This window comes from Euphorbia lathyris, chromosome 3, assembly GCF_963576675.1.
Source record: "Euphorbia lathyris chromosome 3, ddEupLath1.1, whole genome shotgun sequence".
Taxonomy (NCBI): domain Eukaryota; kingdom Viridiplantae; phylum Streptophyta; class Magnoliopsida; order Malpighiales; family Euphorbiaceae; genus Euphorbia; species Euphorbia lathyris.
The window spans coordinates 72012165-72030229 of NC_088912.1; the positions used below are offsets into that span (position 1 = coordinate 72012165).

General features: G+C 35.2%; 1 protein-coding gene and 1 long non-coding RNA gene across 5 annotated transcripts; one reads left to right on the top strand and one right to left on the bottom strand.

The window, feature by feature from the left end:
- Window positions 1-2377: 2377 nt before the first annotated feature.
- On the bottom strand, window positions 2378-4741 carry LOC136222249 (uncharacterized). The gene is made up of 2 exons (XR_010685564.1): window positions 4156-4741; window positions 2378-3067 (listed from the first exon to the last, which is right to left on the bottom strand). It is a non-coding gene; the product is annotated as an uncharacterized lncRNA (long non-coding RNA).
- On the top strand, window positions 3061-17852 carry LOC136222248 (probable 2-oxoglutarate-dependent dioxygenase AOP1). Of its 4 annotated transcripts, none has more exons than XM_066009815.1 (4): window positions 3061-3217; window positions 7070-7399; window positions 7568-7892; window positions 16949-17852. In XM_066009815.1, exons 1-4 carry the CDS (start codon window positions 3171-3173, stop codon window positions 17189-17191), a joined length of 945 nt encoding a protein of 314 aa, XP_065865887.1. In that variant the 5' UTR covers window positions 3061-3170; the 3' UTR covers window positions 17192-17852. The 4 variants fall into 4 exon arrangements, with proteins under 4 accessions (XP_065865887.1, XP_065865890.1, XP_065865888.1 ...); XM_066009818.1 differs by having other exon boundaries at window positions 7050-7399; window positions 16949-17848; XM_066009816.1 differs by having other exon boundaries at window positions 7063-7399; window positions 16949-17848.
- Window positions 17853-18065: the final 213 nt, after the last annotated feature.

Sequence of the window (18065 nt, forward strand, 5' to 3'; positions counted from 1 at the left end):
TCTCCTCTCTCAACTAATAAGGGACAATCATTATGATAATGGCATGTTTCTCCACACTCAAAACATGTACCCTTCTTAAATGAACCATAACACTCTCTTGTGTGAGATCAGCCACATCTGCCACAAACCAGGGAAGGTCCCCAACACTCACCTCTGTGTACCCGTCCACATGTCTGACAAGCTGGAAAAGATGTTGTTCTCGCTCCTCCTCTATACCCACTATTAAACCGACCACTTGAAAATCTGTTACTACCAATAAATGGAGCACTACTCAAAACCTCTCCAAATTCGCCACGTGATCTGGTCCCACCATGATGGATATTACTACTTCCTCTAAATTGTTGAGAATAGCCTCTAGAAGAAACTGAGAATCCACCTCTCTTTGATGGCCTGCTAGACTGACCTTCTGTATCAAATCTAGACCTTTTGGTTACAAAAAGTTGTTTTCTATCTTTCACAATTTCCTCAGCTCTGAGTGCAGATTCTACTAACAATCTAAAGCTAGTTTCATGTGCATGAATCCCCATTCTAACATTTGGGTGTAGACCATGTTCGAACCTACGACATTTTGCTTCTTCTGTAGCCACATTTGCAGGTGCATATTTGGCTAAGGTGTTAAACCTAAGCTCGTATTCAGCCACAGACATATCCTCCTGCATAAGGGTTAAAATCTCTGTTTATTTCCTATCTTTATATATCATTGGCATGTATTTATTAGTGAACTCCTTCTTGAAAATATCCCATGTCATTTCAGTTCGAATTCTTGTCCTTTTTATAGATCTCCACCATTCTAAAGCTTCTCCAGTGAAAAGATTAGAAACATATTTGACCATTGAGTCTAGTCGACATTCTATGTTCTCAAGTACATCTTCAATCTTGGCCCACCATTTATCAGCTATATCAGGATCTGTGCTACCCTCAAACTCTGTTGTACCCATCTTTTTAAGCCTTTCAATTTTTTTATTAAAGACTGGCGCATCTCGACGAGCTTGAACACGTGGCTGAGGCTGACCTTGAGCCAAATAGATTCCCATCATCTGTTCAAACTGGTTGTAACCCTGAGGATAACCTGCATGTACTGAAGCTCCTATATGTTCTGAGCCCCTAGACACATTAACATGACCAACTGAACCATGACTAGACACTTGACCAACTGAACCATGATCAGACTCTATAACGCTACATGAAACATGACCATGTCAACATGCTTTAGAATAAGAAAACATGATTATGTGGTCTTAACCTAGGAATCCAAAACAAGTCATACACAACCTAATCCCTAGGAAAGAAGACCCGCTCTGATACCACTAAATGTAACCCCCTCACTAGGATCACATGATATCTCACACAATATCAGTTACATTTAAGTCATAACTCAATTAACCAATCGTTACATCTTAACGACACACTAATCGCCTACTAATTGCACGATAATCGCATTATGCATACGAAACTTCCAATGACAATGAGATGAATCTAAAATGTATGTATTCAATCGTGAAAACATATATGAATGTGGGAAGACTCATATGTTAGGGTTTTGGGGATGTTATACACGATATAGAGGACTGTCGACCATTGACCCTAGAGCTCGATAAAATTTCTGAAAATGGCCTGCTAGACTACTTCCCGAAGAGGTTAGGCAAGGCACTTGATTTAGAATGCAAACCCCCCCAACCTTTGGTTCGTGCCCCTCAAGGGGTGATTAACATGATCACGGGAGGATCGATGGAAGACGTATCATTGAAGAGAAATAAGGTATATGAATATCGCGACAGGCTATATGAGTTTCATTCAAAAATTCCATTCCACCTCTTAAAGAATACGCCTAGGCAAGTACATACAGATGGCTTGGTAATTGAGATATTGATTAAGAGCTTCACGAACATGTGTTCATAGATATAAGTAGCTCCACCAACATCATCATCAGAAGGCATGTGAAACACCACAAAATAGATCGAGATATACTAATTCTGACCATAGCTCCTTTAGAAGGAATAAGTGGGCATGTTGTCCATCTTCTAGGAAGCGTTGGATTGAAAGTTGAAATACGATATGTAGATACCCATTTTGTCCGGGGTAAATTTTCATCTTTTCTTAAATTTACCTTTTTAGCCAATTTATTTCATAAAATACTTACATTGCCGTGTTTACTAAATATATCGATATTTTGCTACATTTAGTAGATATACTTATATTTTGTTATAGACTATTCTTAATTAGGTCTTACAAAAAGAAAAATACTAATGTGTGAAATGATGTTAACGTACAAATTAATGTTTACATTTTACAAATAATAAAAACCTTGTTAATACTTTATGTTTATAATAAGCATTAATTATTCTAATTGAGTTTGTTAAGATAAAAAAAAGAATAATTAGATAAAAAAAAGATTTATTATTATTATTATTATATAATTTCAGGATTTACAAAAAAAAAAGGGTCTTGAGGTGCAAACCAATTCCAACAAATCCACTCAAAGACAAATACCAAATAAATACACACAAAATACAAAATTATATGTAAATTCATAATTTCCTGGTGGCCAAACAGTGTCCACGTCCCATTGCTTGGCCACCAACAAACACATTTGTTGGCTCTCTATTTAGGTAGCCACGCCAAAGTTCCACTAAGGCTGTTGGCTCTCCATTTAGAGAGCCAAAAAGCAGACAACAGGAAAAACTTCAGGTTCTTTCCCTCTTCACTTCTTTCTAAAACAGCAAAGGAGGATTTTTTACATTTTCTCCAATGTAGACACCCTTCTCATTTTTCATCTCCATCTTCACCCTCTTCACTTCTTCAAAAAACTGAAAACACGAGCCATCGGAATAAAACAGTCCCATCTCCTCTTTCCTTCAATTTTCCTATCATTGATTCTTCATCTATGACTTCTTCATGCCATGTTATGGTTTTGAGGAGGTTTTGGTCCTTTGTTCTTCAAGCCATGTTATGATTTTGAGGAGCAGAGACTCAAGATTACTCAGTCATAGATGAAGTTGGAACACCTTTCTTCTTCCCTCTTCTTAAATTTCCTTTCATCAAAGTTGTTACTTCACTAAACTTCATCCTGTCAGAGAAAACCATTTTTCAACATAAACAAAGCAAGACCAGAAATAACAAAACAGAGAATCAACCAGAAAGCGATAGACACAAGTGGCTAGAGTAAAAGAATGGTAAAGGAGACTGAAAGTAACATTGTCGTTCTCCCTTTCTGCAAGTAAGATTTCTTATTTCTATAACTCCAGTCTTAAGTGTCTGCAACATTTGCTAATCACAAAACACAGATAAAGGGATTTTTGGGGGGTCCCTATGCTATAGGGGCAAACCGAACTTCTCTTAAGGAGGCCTATAAATGAATGGAAGGATATGCTATATTCTTTCAAATCATTTAAAGTCCACCAACTGTGCCTTCTAAGCATTTGTAATGTAAGCATGAATAAATGAAACCATTTGGCTATTTCCATAGATTAATTTCTATTTAACATGAATGAAAATAGCTGGCTGGTTCCTAAACTCTTGGCTGATCAAGATGCACTATTAAGCTCCGAATCCTATCAATTATTTATCTAACACTAATTAATCAAATATGGAGTTAATAGACAATAAAGCATGACTCCCCTAAAATCTTTCAATAATTAAAACAAGCTCTATCCAAACCAAGGTGCTGATATTTTCATAGGCCCAAATTGACACAGTATAGATGGACCAACAATTCCACACAATAAAAGAGAATATTCTTTTGGCTCCAAGGGTTCGTTGTTCTTAAAACGAATAGGGGTAAAACAGGAACCTTAAAGAAAAACTCATACTTATAGATCAAATTGTTCTTTTATATAATCAGAAAACAAAACTAAGAAGAAATTAAGGTTCAATAAGTAAGCAGGATAGTTAAATTAGAAATCCTTTGAGTCCCTCTTTAAACTCTTTCCCTCACAAAAGTAAACAGGTTCACAGTCTTGTGACTTCAACTCCCGTATACATCACATAAAACAGTAAAATCATAAAAACTCAGAGAAACCCAAACAGGATGAAACCTTTTGCACAAATCGGAATATGCAGTTGATCAATTTTATGGGAACATGCAATTGATTTTATCAAACAAAATTGCAGAATTAGAAAAATAGAAAAAAATCGGATGAAAAGATCGAAATATACCTAAGGGAGATTCCACACTTGTTTCGGTTTTGACCGAACTCCAGTGGACCGTCGTTCTGTCCATTCTTCCACTTTATGATTCCTTTTGAGTTCCTGCGCTACAGTCTCATTCTATCCTTCCTGATCCGACGTCGTCGTTCGGTTCGTCGTGTTTCCTCCTCCATTACTTATTTTCCTCCGATTACCCTTCCTTTGTTCACCGACGATGACTTATAGTTTATAGATAGAGCAGAATCGCTAGTCTAGAGGAGAGAGGGGTCGTCGGAATAGGAACATATCGATGATGAGAGAAAATGATCGAACCACCATCGAGAACGATTCGCTGCTCAGGGAGGTGGCTGGAAAGGGGGAAAGATCCCTAAGGTTTCGTTTTATTCGAGAGAGGAAAAGGAGATTCATAGTTTGAGTGTTCAGAGAATTAGGGTAAAAAGGTTAGGTAAATGGGCTTGGGTTCAAAGCAAAAGGAAGAGTATAAATTAAGCCCACCCCAGTAAATTTTGTTAAAGCTTGTTACTTTCCTTTTTCTGATTATTTGTATGAAGAGTAGAAAAATAGATCTAATGGTTAAATAAAACTATAAAAATGGTAAAAGCTAAAAAAAACAAATCAAATAAAGGTTTTAAATTTTGGAAACATAAAATTAATAATGTAAACTATTTAACCTATATGTCTATATTACATTTGAAATTAATTTTAAATGGAATGGCCTAATTCGTACTTTCTATGTTATAAGGGTACGAAAGCGGTCAAAAGAATATAAATTAATCGACTCAATTCATACGTCTATGTTATAGGGGTATGAAAGCGGTCAAAATCAAGTTAATTAAAATGAAATGACTTACTTTATACATCTATGTTATAGGGGTATAAAGTCGGTCAAAATAAATAAATAATTTAGAACGGTTCAATTCGTATGTCTATGTCATAGGGGTATGAAATGAACCAAAATAAAATTAAACGACTTAATTCATACGTCTATGCTATAGGGGTATGAAAGCGATCAAAATCAAATTAATGAAATGGCTCCAATTTATACGCCTATGTTATAGGGGTATTCAAATCGATCGACTTAAACGGTCCAAAATTATACGTCTTTGTTATAAAAAAAATATAAAATAAAGAGAAATGAATCAGATAAACCAAGTAAGTTTAAATATAAAAATCGCATCTTTTAGTACCAATTTTGGGCGGGGTAGGGTGATTACTCAAAGTTTTTTTCCCTACATGTAACCGACAAACGAACCTAAAATCTCTATTTCACAGACCCCTTTATTCATTAAAATTTACTCAATTTCGGTGTCCAATCACGCCTTAATTCTGATTGGTGGCGATTCTAAAAAAAATAGTTTAAAAATGACAAATTAATTAATTAACTCGATTTTTAACGCACGGCGCTCGCGCCCGGAAAGATTCCGGTTGCGACACGATACAAGAATCCTTACTGGCGTGCTAAAGCAGACTTCCTAGTGATGGACAATGTGCTCCATTAGAATTTTATCAAATGCACCCCAAAAACCAAATCTAAATTACAACCATATATTTCTTATCATAAGAAAACACAACAATTTCTACAATGTGTTCAACACCATTCACTTAAAGATAGACATTGGTTGGTGTTCTTTTCTTGTCTTGTATAACACAAATCAAATCATGCATCGACAAATGCATGTGATGCTTAAAAAAAGTTTATTTTATTAAGGGAAAAAAAAATATATATATATAATTAAGCCCATGAATTTTATATATTTGAAGGATAAATCCTTAATCAATTATTTTTCCACATTGAGTTATTGATTATTGATTTTGTTGTGGATTCGGTCATTATTTAACTTTTCCATCGAGTTTGGAAAAAAAAAAAAGATCAATTTGGCGATTCTAATACTGAAAATCGCAAAATGGGAGACGAGAAGATCGAAATTGGAAGAACCTACTAGAAATTGATTTCTATATAATTTCTTTTTATTTTTTACTCTCTATCTATCCTAATCAATAAACTCTTATTTTTATTTGTCCATGTCAATAGACTGAATCACCCGAACAACGGGGATCGCTCAAAATCGACAAAAAAGTTAAATAAGGACCAAATCTATAAGAGAATCAATGATCAAACGTTCAATATGTAAAAATAATTAACAGGTAATTTGATCCTTAAAACAGATAAAATTTAAGGACTTAATTATGTTTTTTTTTTTTTTTTTTTGCCATTTATTAAAGCATCCCAGTTCTTTTCTATAAGTTTTTGAACTTTTATTTTAATATATCGAAATCCCTTTTTTTTTATCTCATTAAAACTACGATGATTAAAAAAAAGAGTCAACTTTTAATATATCAAGTCCCTAATTTGTTTTATCTAATCCCAGTCCTTTTTTAACTATTATTTGTTTCATTGTGGTTGAAATTTACATTTTTAATAATCTGAAATCAAGTTTTTATTTGTGTGACGTGATTAAAAAAAGTACTTATTTCGAAGTATAAAACAAATAATTTTAGACATAGATGAAATGAGTAATAGTATATGTGAATTGAATTTTATAGTCACAGTTAACTAATTTTGTCAAAAAGACCTAACTCGTTTAAAATGGTACCTCAAAAGGTAAAAATTGTATCATATATATATAAGGAGTCTTGTAGCTTCACATTTAAGCATTCCAACTCATGCCCAAATAATTTGAAATGTGAAACATATATCAATAAGCATTCTAATATTAAATATGGTGGCTCTAGTATCATGTAAACAAAAGATTAACTCACTTAAAAATACTTCAAATGGTATTGATTGTCTCACATATATGTGGAAGCCGTAGATTTCCAATATAAAATATTAAACAAATTTTGTAAACAAAAGATTAACTCACTTAAAAATACTTCAAATGGTTTCATTATCAACACCAAAGCTTCCAATCCTAGATCTCAGGGAGGAAAATCTGCAGGCTGGTACAAGTTTATGGCAGAAAAGGTGTAGTGAAGTTAGAGAGGCACTTGAAGAATATGGGTGTTTTATAGCAGAGTACAACAAACTATCTCCTGAATTTCGTGATGATATGTTTGGAGTTATGAAGGAGTTGTTTGATCTTCCCACTTTACGCAAAATGGAAAATAAAAACGAGATATCATTGAAAGGTTATTTTGGACAGATACCCACACTCCCTCTCCATGAAAGCTTGGGGATTGACAATGCAACTTCTCTACAGGCAACTCAACATTTCACAAATCTCATGTGGCCCAACGGCAATTCTCATTTCTGGTATTCCTTCTTTCTTTTTTTCTTGATCTTGATCTTGGTTAGGAACACCACTAGTAAATTTATATCATTTAAACCATAGGAACAAATTTATAAAAACTTTGGTGTATCTTTTTGGAAAGTAAGCTTATGCTCTCTCTGTTTTTTTTATGATTTGTTTTCTTCTTAAAGTGAGTGTGTATATGAGTATGCAAAGGTAGCAGCAGAGGTAAATGAGACAGTGACAAGAATGATATTTGAAAGCTATGGGGCAGAGAAGCATTTGAGGACTTATATGGATTCAACTTCTTACCTTGTTCGCCTCATAAAAACTGGAGTACCAAATGGAGATCATGAGCATAATTTAGGAATTTCGAGTCATACTGATAAGAGCTTCACAACTATACTTCATCAGAATCATGTTGATGGTTTGCAAGTGGATACAAAGGATGGTCAAAAGATTGATGTTGAGTTTTCACCATCATCTTTTGTAGTCATAGCCGGTGATGCTTTAATGGTAAGTAACTCAATAATTACTATTTATTTCAACCAAAAAAATGATTACGTGCTAACTATTATTGAACTATTTCTAGGGAAAATTATAAAACTAGGTCAAATGGGAGGCCCATTTACATATTTAACCAATTTACTCAACCTACTACATATCTAGACTGATTTTGTGTGACTTTCCCATAATACCCTCATCTTTCATCTTCTCCTTCCCATTTCTCTTCCAAATGCACGATTTTTGTCGCTTCACCCAAAATGGCTCATCCTCCTCCTTCCACATGGATCTAACCTGCAAAATCTTCAACACGTTTTCCTCACCTCTCTCTCCATTCTCGACTAAGACATCGACCGTTTCTTTTATATCACTGTCATATATTCTTCATCTGCTTCAGTGGTTCCTGGTTCGACTGTTCCTGAATTTTTTTCTAGTATTACGGCTCTCTTTCTACTATTGCGATTTACTGCTGGTTTTCTGGTCTTCCTCTTCAAGTTGTGGTTGTTCTCTCAATTTTCTGGTTCTATTGGTTCTCTGTTTTTCATCTCCGATCGGTTTTCTCAGTTTCTCCGTTCGACGATCGATATTCTTCATTTTCTTTGGTTTTCATCTCCGATATTCTCCACAATCTTGTTGTAAATTTTGATAATGTTATGATTTTAATGTTAGAATCCGTTGTTGTTTGCCATTTTTTGTTATATACCACTCAGCGAATTTTGTTAAAAACACATCCAAACTTCCCATATTCTAACTAAAATCATCAACTAAACCAAACATTCGCTTCGCAGGCTTCGCATATGCTAATTAAAATCATCAACTAAACCAAACATTAGCTTCGCAGACTTCGCATATGCTAACTAAAATCATCAAATAAACCAAACATTAGCTTCGAAGGCTTTGCATATTAGCTTCGCAGACTTCGCAAACTTCGCATATATGCTAACCTCTGCGAAATCAGACGGGAGGAAGACAATTGGGCATAAATATTGAGGGTATTATGCGAAAGTCACACAAAAACAGTCTAGATATGTAGTAGGTTTAGTAAATGGGTTAAATATATAAATGGACCCCCCATTTGGCCTAGTTTTGTAATTTATCCCTATTTCTATCATCTTAAGTTTTTCTGTTTAAATGGTTTCTTAATATTTGTTATAACCTTTTAAATTGGGTGTTCAACCGTTTGAATCTTGGCAACTTCATTTGTTAATAGAATTTCTACACATGATGAGATAAGTATGTGTTATATAACATAAATGAATATTTAGGATCCATCTTAAGTCGATCCATGTCATTTCCTCACAATAACGATATAAATTGTCTATCAATTTAGAAGCTTCAACTCTTATAAGATCGGTTATAGAAGATTCTCGTTTGATTAAGAGTTTTATTCTAAGTAGGAATCTTCCTCTAAATAGGAATCCTTAACTAGATAAGAAACATAGTTGCGAGTAGATACCACTAAACAGATAAGGCATGTCGACTCGATTCAACTTTCTAATAAAACTCAATGTCAATTTTATTATAATTAGACTAGGAGTCCTTATTACTATATACAGGACTCCAACTTCCTTGACAAAATGTACAGATATTATTGCTCTCTCTCAACTTATTACTATCTCTTTAAAGATCAAAGCTGACTTGAGCATCAGAGTATCCTCGCCGGGGATTTGACCAGGTGTTTTCTTGTCTGGCGGGCATTTGCAGTAAGCATAAATCAAGCCTCATCAAATGCTTGCTTACATCAATCCACAACACAACATTTGTTTCAATTTAGACTTGCTTCTAGATTCTTAAATAGACTAAATTTCATACCCCGTTCACATTGGTGCAGTGAGCGTGGACCTGAGATCATTAAAACATGACTTCTTTATGCTAGGAAACTGGTGTATCGAACGCAAACAAGAACAATACAAATCCAAAACCTAGGGACCTACAGATTAAGAGGGAAAAAAATACTACCTCATTGCTATCAGTTGATGATATTAGTAATAAGGAAAGCTTATATGAGCATATTGGCGCTTCTTCCTTGCAACGAGTCATAGGAAACATTCCAACACTTGTTGAGACTGGTCAAAAAATATTCGTAAGGCTCATGAACACTATGACACTAGAGCAAGCTTATGCTGACATGAGTCTTATCGAGAGTGACTTCGTGATAGTCGATCGTTGGGGATCTTGGCAAGTTTTTTCATGTCTTGCTTGCATTTGCACTAATCAAACCTAAGCCTCGTTAAAACCTTGCCTACATTAACCCATAACATAACATCCAGATATATTCAGACGTGCATCTAGATCCATAAAAGACAGAATTTTATAGCATGTCATGAGTACATGTTTCAAAACCCAAATGGTAGTCACACGTCTAGGTCTATTTATTAATGGAACTTCTACACATAATAATATGATGCTCCATATGCTTTAAAACCCTGCAAGAATGTTTCAAAGAATAATAATAATAATAATAATAATAATAGTAATAATAATTTTTGATAATAAGATCATCGATCAAAAAGCTTATGGACATGCATGGAAGATCAAAATGAAGAAGCTTTTGAACAGTTTTTGAATAACATAGAAGCAAAGCATTTTCTATCGAAGAAAGGAGAAGAAAGGAAGTGTCTTTAGACATATGAAAAGTCTTTAGACACAGTACAAATGAAGTGACTAGAAGCCTTTGAGCTTCTTATCATATCGAAGAAGACCTTTAGTCTGCCAAGGACATTTTCGTCCTTTCCAAGTCACCAGGGACATTTTTGTCCTCTTTTAATTGATCACATTCCACAAGCAATATTGCACAGCTATGGTGCACCACAACACACACAATCACATCTATCTTAATTAGAACCATCCTTCATATGCCCTAGAATCAACGAATCACATCGCTCCAAATGCCAATGTCCTTTTGTCCTTTTAATTTCTTAGTGTAGTGGTTTTGCTTGGAGAGAAAACCTAGATAGACAAATACATGTGTAAGGATTAAGCCTTATTTTAATCAATGAGAATCAAAAGAGTAAAGACTATGCCATTTTTAGAGCTTTAACACAAAGCACTAATGGTTACCTCCTATGATCAGCTCGAATATCCCATACCACCTCCGAAAAAATTAAACCCATCATTGGCTCTTGTTTCTGAGGTCCTTACTAGACCAAACTATCACCAGTGGTCTCGATAGGTTAAAGTCGCACTGATGTCCAAGAATAAATACTCATTCGTGGATGGAACTATCACGACACCAGAAGTCAGAGATAATATGTATAATCAAAGGGACCGTCAATATCACGAAGCATCATGTGGTTGGACAAGGCTGTCTAAGCTTGGGCAGACTTGAAGGAGATATTTTCCAAAACAGATTATGTGAGCATTCTTGAGCTGAGAAGAGAAATACATGGGTTAAAGTAGGGAAATGGAAATGTAATAGAGTATTACATAAGCCTCAAGATATTATATGATGAACAAACGAACCTCATGCCCATGCTGAAATGTTAGTGTAGACTGCCTGTGTAGTTCCAGTGCCTACCAATTACTGTGTGACAAACAAGACGCAGACTAAGTAATGATCTTTCTTCAAGGATTGAATGAGGTCTATTCAACCGTTTGCTCACAGATACTTCTTATTGAGCCCTTACTGTCCCTTAACAAGGTCTTTGCTTTATCCATCCAATATGAAAGGAAGATAGGCCTAGCACGTGTCAAACAAAATGAAGGAAGTGAGAACGCCCCCTTTGCTAGTTTCACAAATTATCAAAACAAGAAAATTAGTTACCGGAGCAACACCAAGTATCTGGTGTGTTAAATATGGACGCTAACAAGTGTACTAGGTCGTGTGTAGTATTTAGTAAGACCAAGTGTCGTATTCCACAGGGATTGGACTTTAGTGAGAAGAATAAGTTACCTTAAGTGTTAGATGCAATGAGTGGGTGAATAGTGTGAGCTTTTAACATAAACAAAAACAAACGAATAACAAGATAAATGAATCCAAGATGAACAAGCACAGATCCATCCATACGCCTAACGAACAACTGTGCCTACCTTTTATCGCTAAGTGAAGTAGATCTATATTCCTGAGTTGGGTCTCTCCCTCATCGGTCAGTAAGGTCCGGTGTCCCATTTCCAAAGATACTAAGTAAGTAATATGAACCAAGTGTCCTTGTGCTAACATATAAACAAGCATTAAGTAACAGGGAGCATTCATAAAGAAACCCCAATATGTGGTAGTTTTCGTGTCCGTCCACCACAACATATGCCGATTAACTATTTACGTTACGTCGGAGCACCGTCGTGTCATCCTCGGTAACCATAAAATAGACTCGATCTTAATCTATTCTTTAAGCATGCTAATAACACTCAATCATGGATAAAAAATACTTCATTCATTGATAAAAGATACTTACAGTCGCCATCTAAATGGCTGGCTAGGCCTGCAGAAGAACTACTCACTCATTGTCATGAGTGAACAGTTTGTTCTTCCCAAAAACATTCTTCAAAACAGAAAATAAAAACAGAGAATAAAACTAGTGGTGGCGGTAATGCTGAGGTACCTATTACAATAATATTCCTCCTATTTATACTCCCCTTACATCAACCCTAATTACAAGGGTAAAAAGTCACAAAAAGGTAAAAATAAGGACAAGTAAACAATCCTCCTACACTTGGCGCAAGATGGAAAGCTGTCTTGCTTTCCACGTTTATCTCTTTTTCTCTCTCCTGTAGCTTGCTCGACCCGCGCGTTTATCCATTTCCTTCCAAATGACCCGTTAATGCCGTTGTTTAAGCTGTTCTGTTCTACTGAAAGGCTGTTCGTGAGGATTCCTGCTTGAACTGTAATTTCTGTCTGTTTCTTCCATTTCTGGTTGAAAACTAAGACTTTGAAGCTCTTTTCCATGAGTGATCTCCCTCAAATATTTGGTCTTTTTACTTACATCAATATCCCAATCACAAAGGAAACATCAACAAAAGCTCTTCTTTGTGCACTTTTTGTGGCAATATAGGGCATATTGAAGACATTTGCTTCAAAAAACATGGTTACCCATTAAGTTATGGGAGGAAGGGCAAGAACAACAACTACAAAACAACACAGGCAAAGGTAAATCTTACCACCAATCAAAGAAGGGAAGAGGGCGAAGCAATAGAAGAAGACAACATTCAAAATGAAAGGGAGCAGTTTGTGCTTACCAAAGAGCAGTACCAGATGCTAGTTGCACTTCTGCCACACAACAATCAAGAAGATCAAGTTCTACCAGTAGCATAAACACTTTTGCCAAAGATAACAACTCCGGTAATGCATTTAACGATCCTGTTAATAAAACCGCCAATTCCTGTTGGATCATTGATACTAGAGCCACATACCATATTGTTTATGATGTTTTTTTCAGCTCGTACAAGAATATAGATAAATGTTGGGTTAGTTTACCAAATGGAGAAAAAGTGAAAACATAACATATCGATACAGTTGTCTTAAGCCCCAAATTCATCCTACATCGTGTACTATGCATACCCAAATTTGACTATAACCTAATCTCAACTAGCAAGCTTTTAGAGTCAAATGAAATGTGCATTCTCATAGCTGGCTCAACATGTGTGATACAGGACACAAAGAACTGGAAGAAGATTGGCTGGGCTAAGGAACGAGAAAGGTTATATCATTTAGAGTATCCACTACCTAATCTAGTCAATAGTACTTCTGTTTTTTCATATTCAATTAAAGCAAATGTATGACATTCTTGCTTTGGACATCCCTCTTATGAGTGATTAAAGGCCTTAGATCTCCAATGTAATGACTATAAGTCTTTCAAAGAAATACCATGTGACATTTGTCAAAGGTCCAAACAAAAGGAAGCACCTTTTCCACTAAGCAATAGCATAACAAAACATCTCTTTGACTTAATACATGTAGACATATGGGGACCCGTTAGGGAATCACACTCAGATAAGCATTATTTTTTAACCATTTTGGATGACTACAGTAGGTATACATGGATAGCTTTGCTACATGATAAAGGAGAAGCAAGACAGACATTACAACACTTTTACTTTTACTTTTACATTCACATAACCAGGCAATTTAATAGAGAAGTGAAAGCAATAAGGTCCGACAATGGCCCTGAGTTCATAATGAGAAACTTCTACGCCAGAAAAGGAATTGCACATTAAACATCATGGCCGGAGACACCACAATAGAATTACCGAGTTGAACGGAAGCACGTGGACATCATGAACACTTCTAGGGATCTAATGATACAAGGCACATTACCTAAGGCTTACTGGACAGAACTAGTCAGCCATGCAGTCTACTTGATATATAGAATGCCATCCACACCAATACAACAACAGACGATGTATGAACGCATTTATGGGGAGAAAAGCAACATTGAGGATCTCAAAACCTTCGGGTGTTTGGCATATGCCTCAACCTTAGACAGACACAAGACCAAGTTTACAGACAGAGCCACAAGATGCGTATTCTTAGGATACAGAAAGGACACCAAGCGCTTCAAATTATTGAACCTAATGACTAACACAATTTGTTTTTCAGGCATGTGAAATTCTTTGAACAACACTTCTTTTTTCCAAACACAGACAACATGGTGAATGTATCATTCTGCAATGAAGATGAGCTTAAACTTTTACACAAACCAATACCAGACGATGAAGAGGACATGGAGATAACATAACCATTATACAAACAGAAGAAGACATCACTTAAACAAACACAATGGGAGCACATCAAGAACAACCAAGCAATAGACTAATAAGGATAGTGAAGATACCCACTTCAAGGGCACTCCTTACCAAACTTCAATAATTCTTCGCACTCTCTTGACAGACATCTTTCATACAATAAGTTATCACCAAAGAACTAGATCTTTTCCATCAACACCACGTGCCATACGGAACCTGGATCATACAAACAAGACAAGTCATACATGAATTGGACACAAGCAATGAATGAAGAGTTAGCAGCGCTGAAATCAACCAAACTTGTGAGATAGTGACATTCCCCAAAAGGAAGAAACCCATTGGCTGCCGCTGGGTTTACAAGCTCAAACACAAGGCAAATGGAAGTGTGGCAAGGTTCAAGGTTAGGCTTGTGGAAAAAGGGTACACTCAATAGGAAGGCATGGACTTCACTATGAGCTTTGCACTTGTAACAAAGTTCACCACCATTAGAACATTACTCGCAATAGCTATAACAAAGCAATGGAATATACAACAGTTGGACATAGAAAACGCTTACTTTCATGGGGAATTGCATGAAGAAGTGTAAGCTCAACAAATCCTTATATGGCATGCGCCATGCCAGTAGATAGTGGAACGCCGAACTCACTTCCACAATTCAATCAATGGGATTTCTTCAATCAGTTGCTAACCCTTCTTTGTTCACTAGAAAGGTAAAAAAAATCCATAACAGTGTTGCTCGTCTATGTTGACGATGTAATTATTATAGGCAACGACGATGATGCCATCTTTGCAGCAAAACGACAGCTTGACAACTCATTCAGCATCAAAGACCTTGGTGTTATCCATTAATTCTTAGGCTTCGAGTTTGCTCGCAGCTCTAGGGGACTCCATATGTCACAAAGAAAGTACACATTAGAACTTCTTCAAGTAATGAATCTCATAGATTGCAAACCAGCATCTTCCCCATCACTACCAAACCACAAACCTAACATGCAATCTACTCGCTTGACTGATATCACAACATACAGACAAGTAATAGGCAAACTGCTATACTTAACTCACACAAGTCCAGACCTTTCATACATAGTTAACCAGCTTTCCCAACATCTAGACCAACCAAGCACAAATGATCAACAAAGGATTCAACGTATCTTAAGTTACCTGAAAGGCACCATAGGCCTTGGACTATGGTTCCCAGTCCAAAACGATCTCCAAATACAAGCTTTTAGAGACTCTGACTAGGGAACATGCACTGAAACTAGGAAGTCCATCATGAGGTATGTTGTGTTTTTGGGCCATCGTATCTTGGAGGTCTAAGAAGAAAAACACGGTCTCACGCTCTTCGTCTGAGGCTGAATACAGATCCATAGCCTCAACTTTTTGTGAAATCCATTGGCTCACCCTTTTGTCCATAGATCTAGACGCCTCTCCATACATAGTGGCTCTTCTCTTCTGTGACAACATCTCTGCCATGCATATAGCCCAAAACCCATCTTTCATGAACGGACCAAACACATCGACATAGACTGTCATGTGATTCGTGAAAGAGTTCAGTCTGGTCTGATACGATTGATGCCGATCTCTTTTGCCATGCAACTGGCCAATCTTTTCACTGAGGCTCAACACTCACCCCACCTCCATTTTCTGTTAAGCAAATTGGGCTTGACAAACCCTTATCAAGCCTAGTTTGAGGAAGGGTAATAAGCTCATCGATCAAAAAGCTTATGGACATGCATGGAAGATCAAGAGGAAGCAGAAGTTTTTGAATACCACAGAAGCAAAGCATTTTCTATCGAAGAAAGGAAGAGTCTTTAGACAAAGTACAAATGAATTGATTAGAATCCTTTGAGCTTCTTATCCTATCGAAGAAGACCTTTGGTGTGCCAAGGACATTTTCATCCTTTCCAAGTCATCGGGGGCATTTTTGTCCTCTTTTAATTCAGCACATTCAATATTGCATAGCTACGGTACACCATAAGACACACAATCTCATCTATCTTAATCAGAATCATCCATCATATGCCCTAGAATCAATGGATCATATTGCTCTAAGTGTCAATGTCCTTTTGTCATTTTAATTGCTTAGTGTAGTGTTTTTGCGTGGAGAGTAAATCTAGATAGATAAATAAATATGTAAGCACTAAGCCTTATTTTAATCAATCAGAATATTATCAAAAGAGACTAAAGATATTACCTCATTCAAGATATATTTCACATGATCAATCAACTTAAATTTTTAGTTGAAATGTTTTTTTACCATATCATTTAAGTTATATATACATTAGTTCAATTGCTAGTTTACTAAGAAAACCTTAATACTTGCAAGATTCTAACTAACAATATATATTTGAGTAAAAAAATAGAAGAACTAATATTTGTGATATAAATAGGCATGGAGCAATGACAGAATAAAATCACCCAACCATGGAGTGGTAATGAAAGGGAAAGTAGATAGATACTCAATGGGGCTGTTTGCATTCAACAGTGGAATTATTGAAGTGCCAGAAGAAGTAGTAGATGAGGAGCATCCATTGATGTACAAGCCTTTAAATCACATTGGATATTTACATTTCTATCGCGCCCACATTGATTACAAGTCTCACGGCCCTCTCAAGGCTTATTGTGGTGTTTGAATATTTAAAAAAAAAAACATGCATCAACTTCCTCTAATTATTAATGGTAGTGTTTGGTAAATTTTGATGAACTCTTGCTGTTAAAATGTAAAAAGAATAATATAGTTATGTTTTAAATCAAGAAATAAAAGGTTAAAATAAATAAATAAATAAAATAAAAGGGTAAACAATTTGTTAGTTCCTATATTTTTAAATATTATGTTAGTTAGTCTATATGTTTATAGAAATAATTACATACAGTAACCTTAACCTGAATTCTGAATTTGGTCATTCACCGTTAGATCTAGACTCATTAAATATACACATTGAGATGTTTTGGATATCCACCATAAGATTATAATGAGTCTAAATCTAATGGTGAATTACCAAATTCATTTGGTCATTCAGTGTCTAGATGAAAACTACTGTTATTATATAATCCTTATGTTTTTGTTTCTATTGACTATTTAATCATTCGCTTAAGATCAGACTAAATAAATTTTAAAATGATAAAATTACCCTTTATCATATTTATAATGATAAATAATTTCTTTTTTCTATTTTAGTTTTTTTTTTCTTTTATTTCCCTTCCCATGCAATCTTAATCTCTCCAATATATATAATATTTGACTTATTAATTTTTATATAATTATATAACTTTTATTTTTGAGATATAGAAATAAATGAAAAATATTTATTAAATTTTAAAATTAGTGAGTTATAGAAAATTATTAACATGAATTTTTTCTATCTAAATATTTTATAGATAAAATAAAAAATAGGATTTTGTAAATTTATCAAGATTCATATTAAATTTTAATATTAATTTATAAATATTATATCAAATAATAATAATATTAAAAAATTTCAATGTGCGCTTGTGGTGGTTTTGGAA

Bases quoted from the DNA above. Each gene is read 5' to 3' on its own strand.
- LOC136222248 (XM_066009815.1), top strand. From the start codon at position 3,171: ATGGTAAAGGAGACTGAAAGTAACATTGTCGTTCTCCCTTTCTGCAA. The intron at 3,218-7,069 runs GTAAGATTTCTT...CCTAGATCTCAG, and splicing joins GTCGTTCTCCCTTTCTGCAA to GGAGGAAAATCTGCAGGCTG. The intron at 7,400-7,567 runs GTATTCCTTCTT...TTCTTCTTAAAG, and splicing joins AACGGCAATTCTCATTTCTG to TGAGTGTGTATATGAGTATG.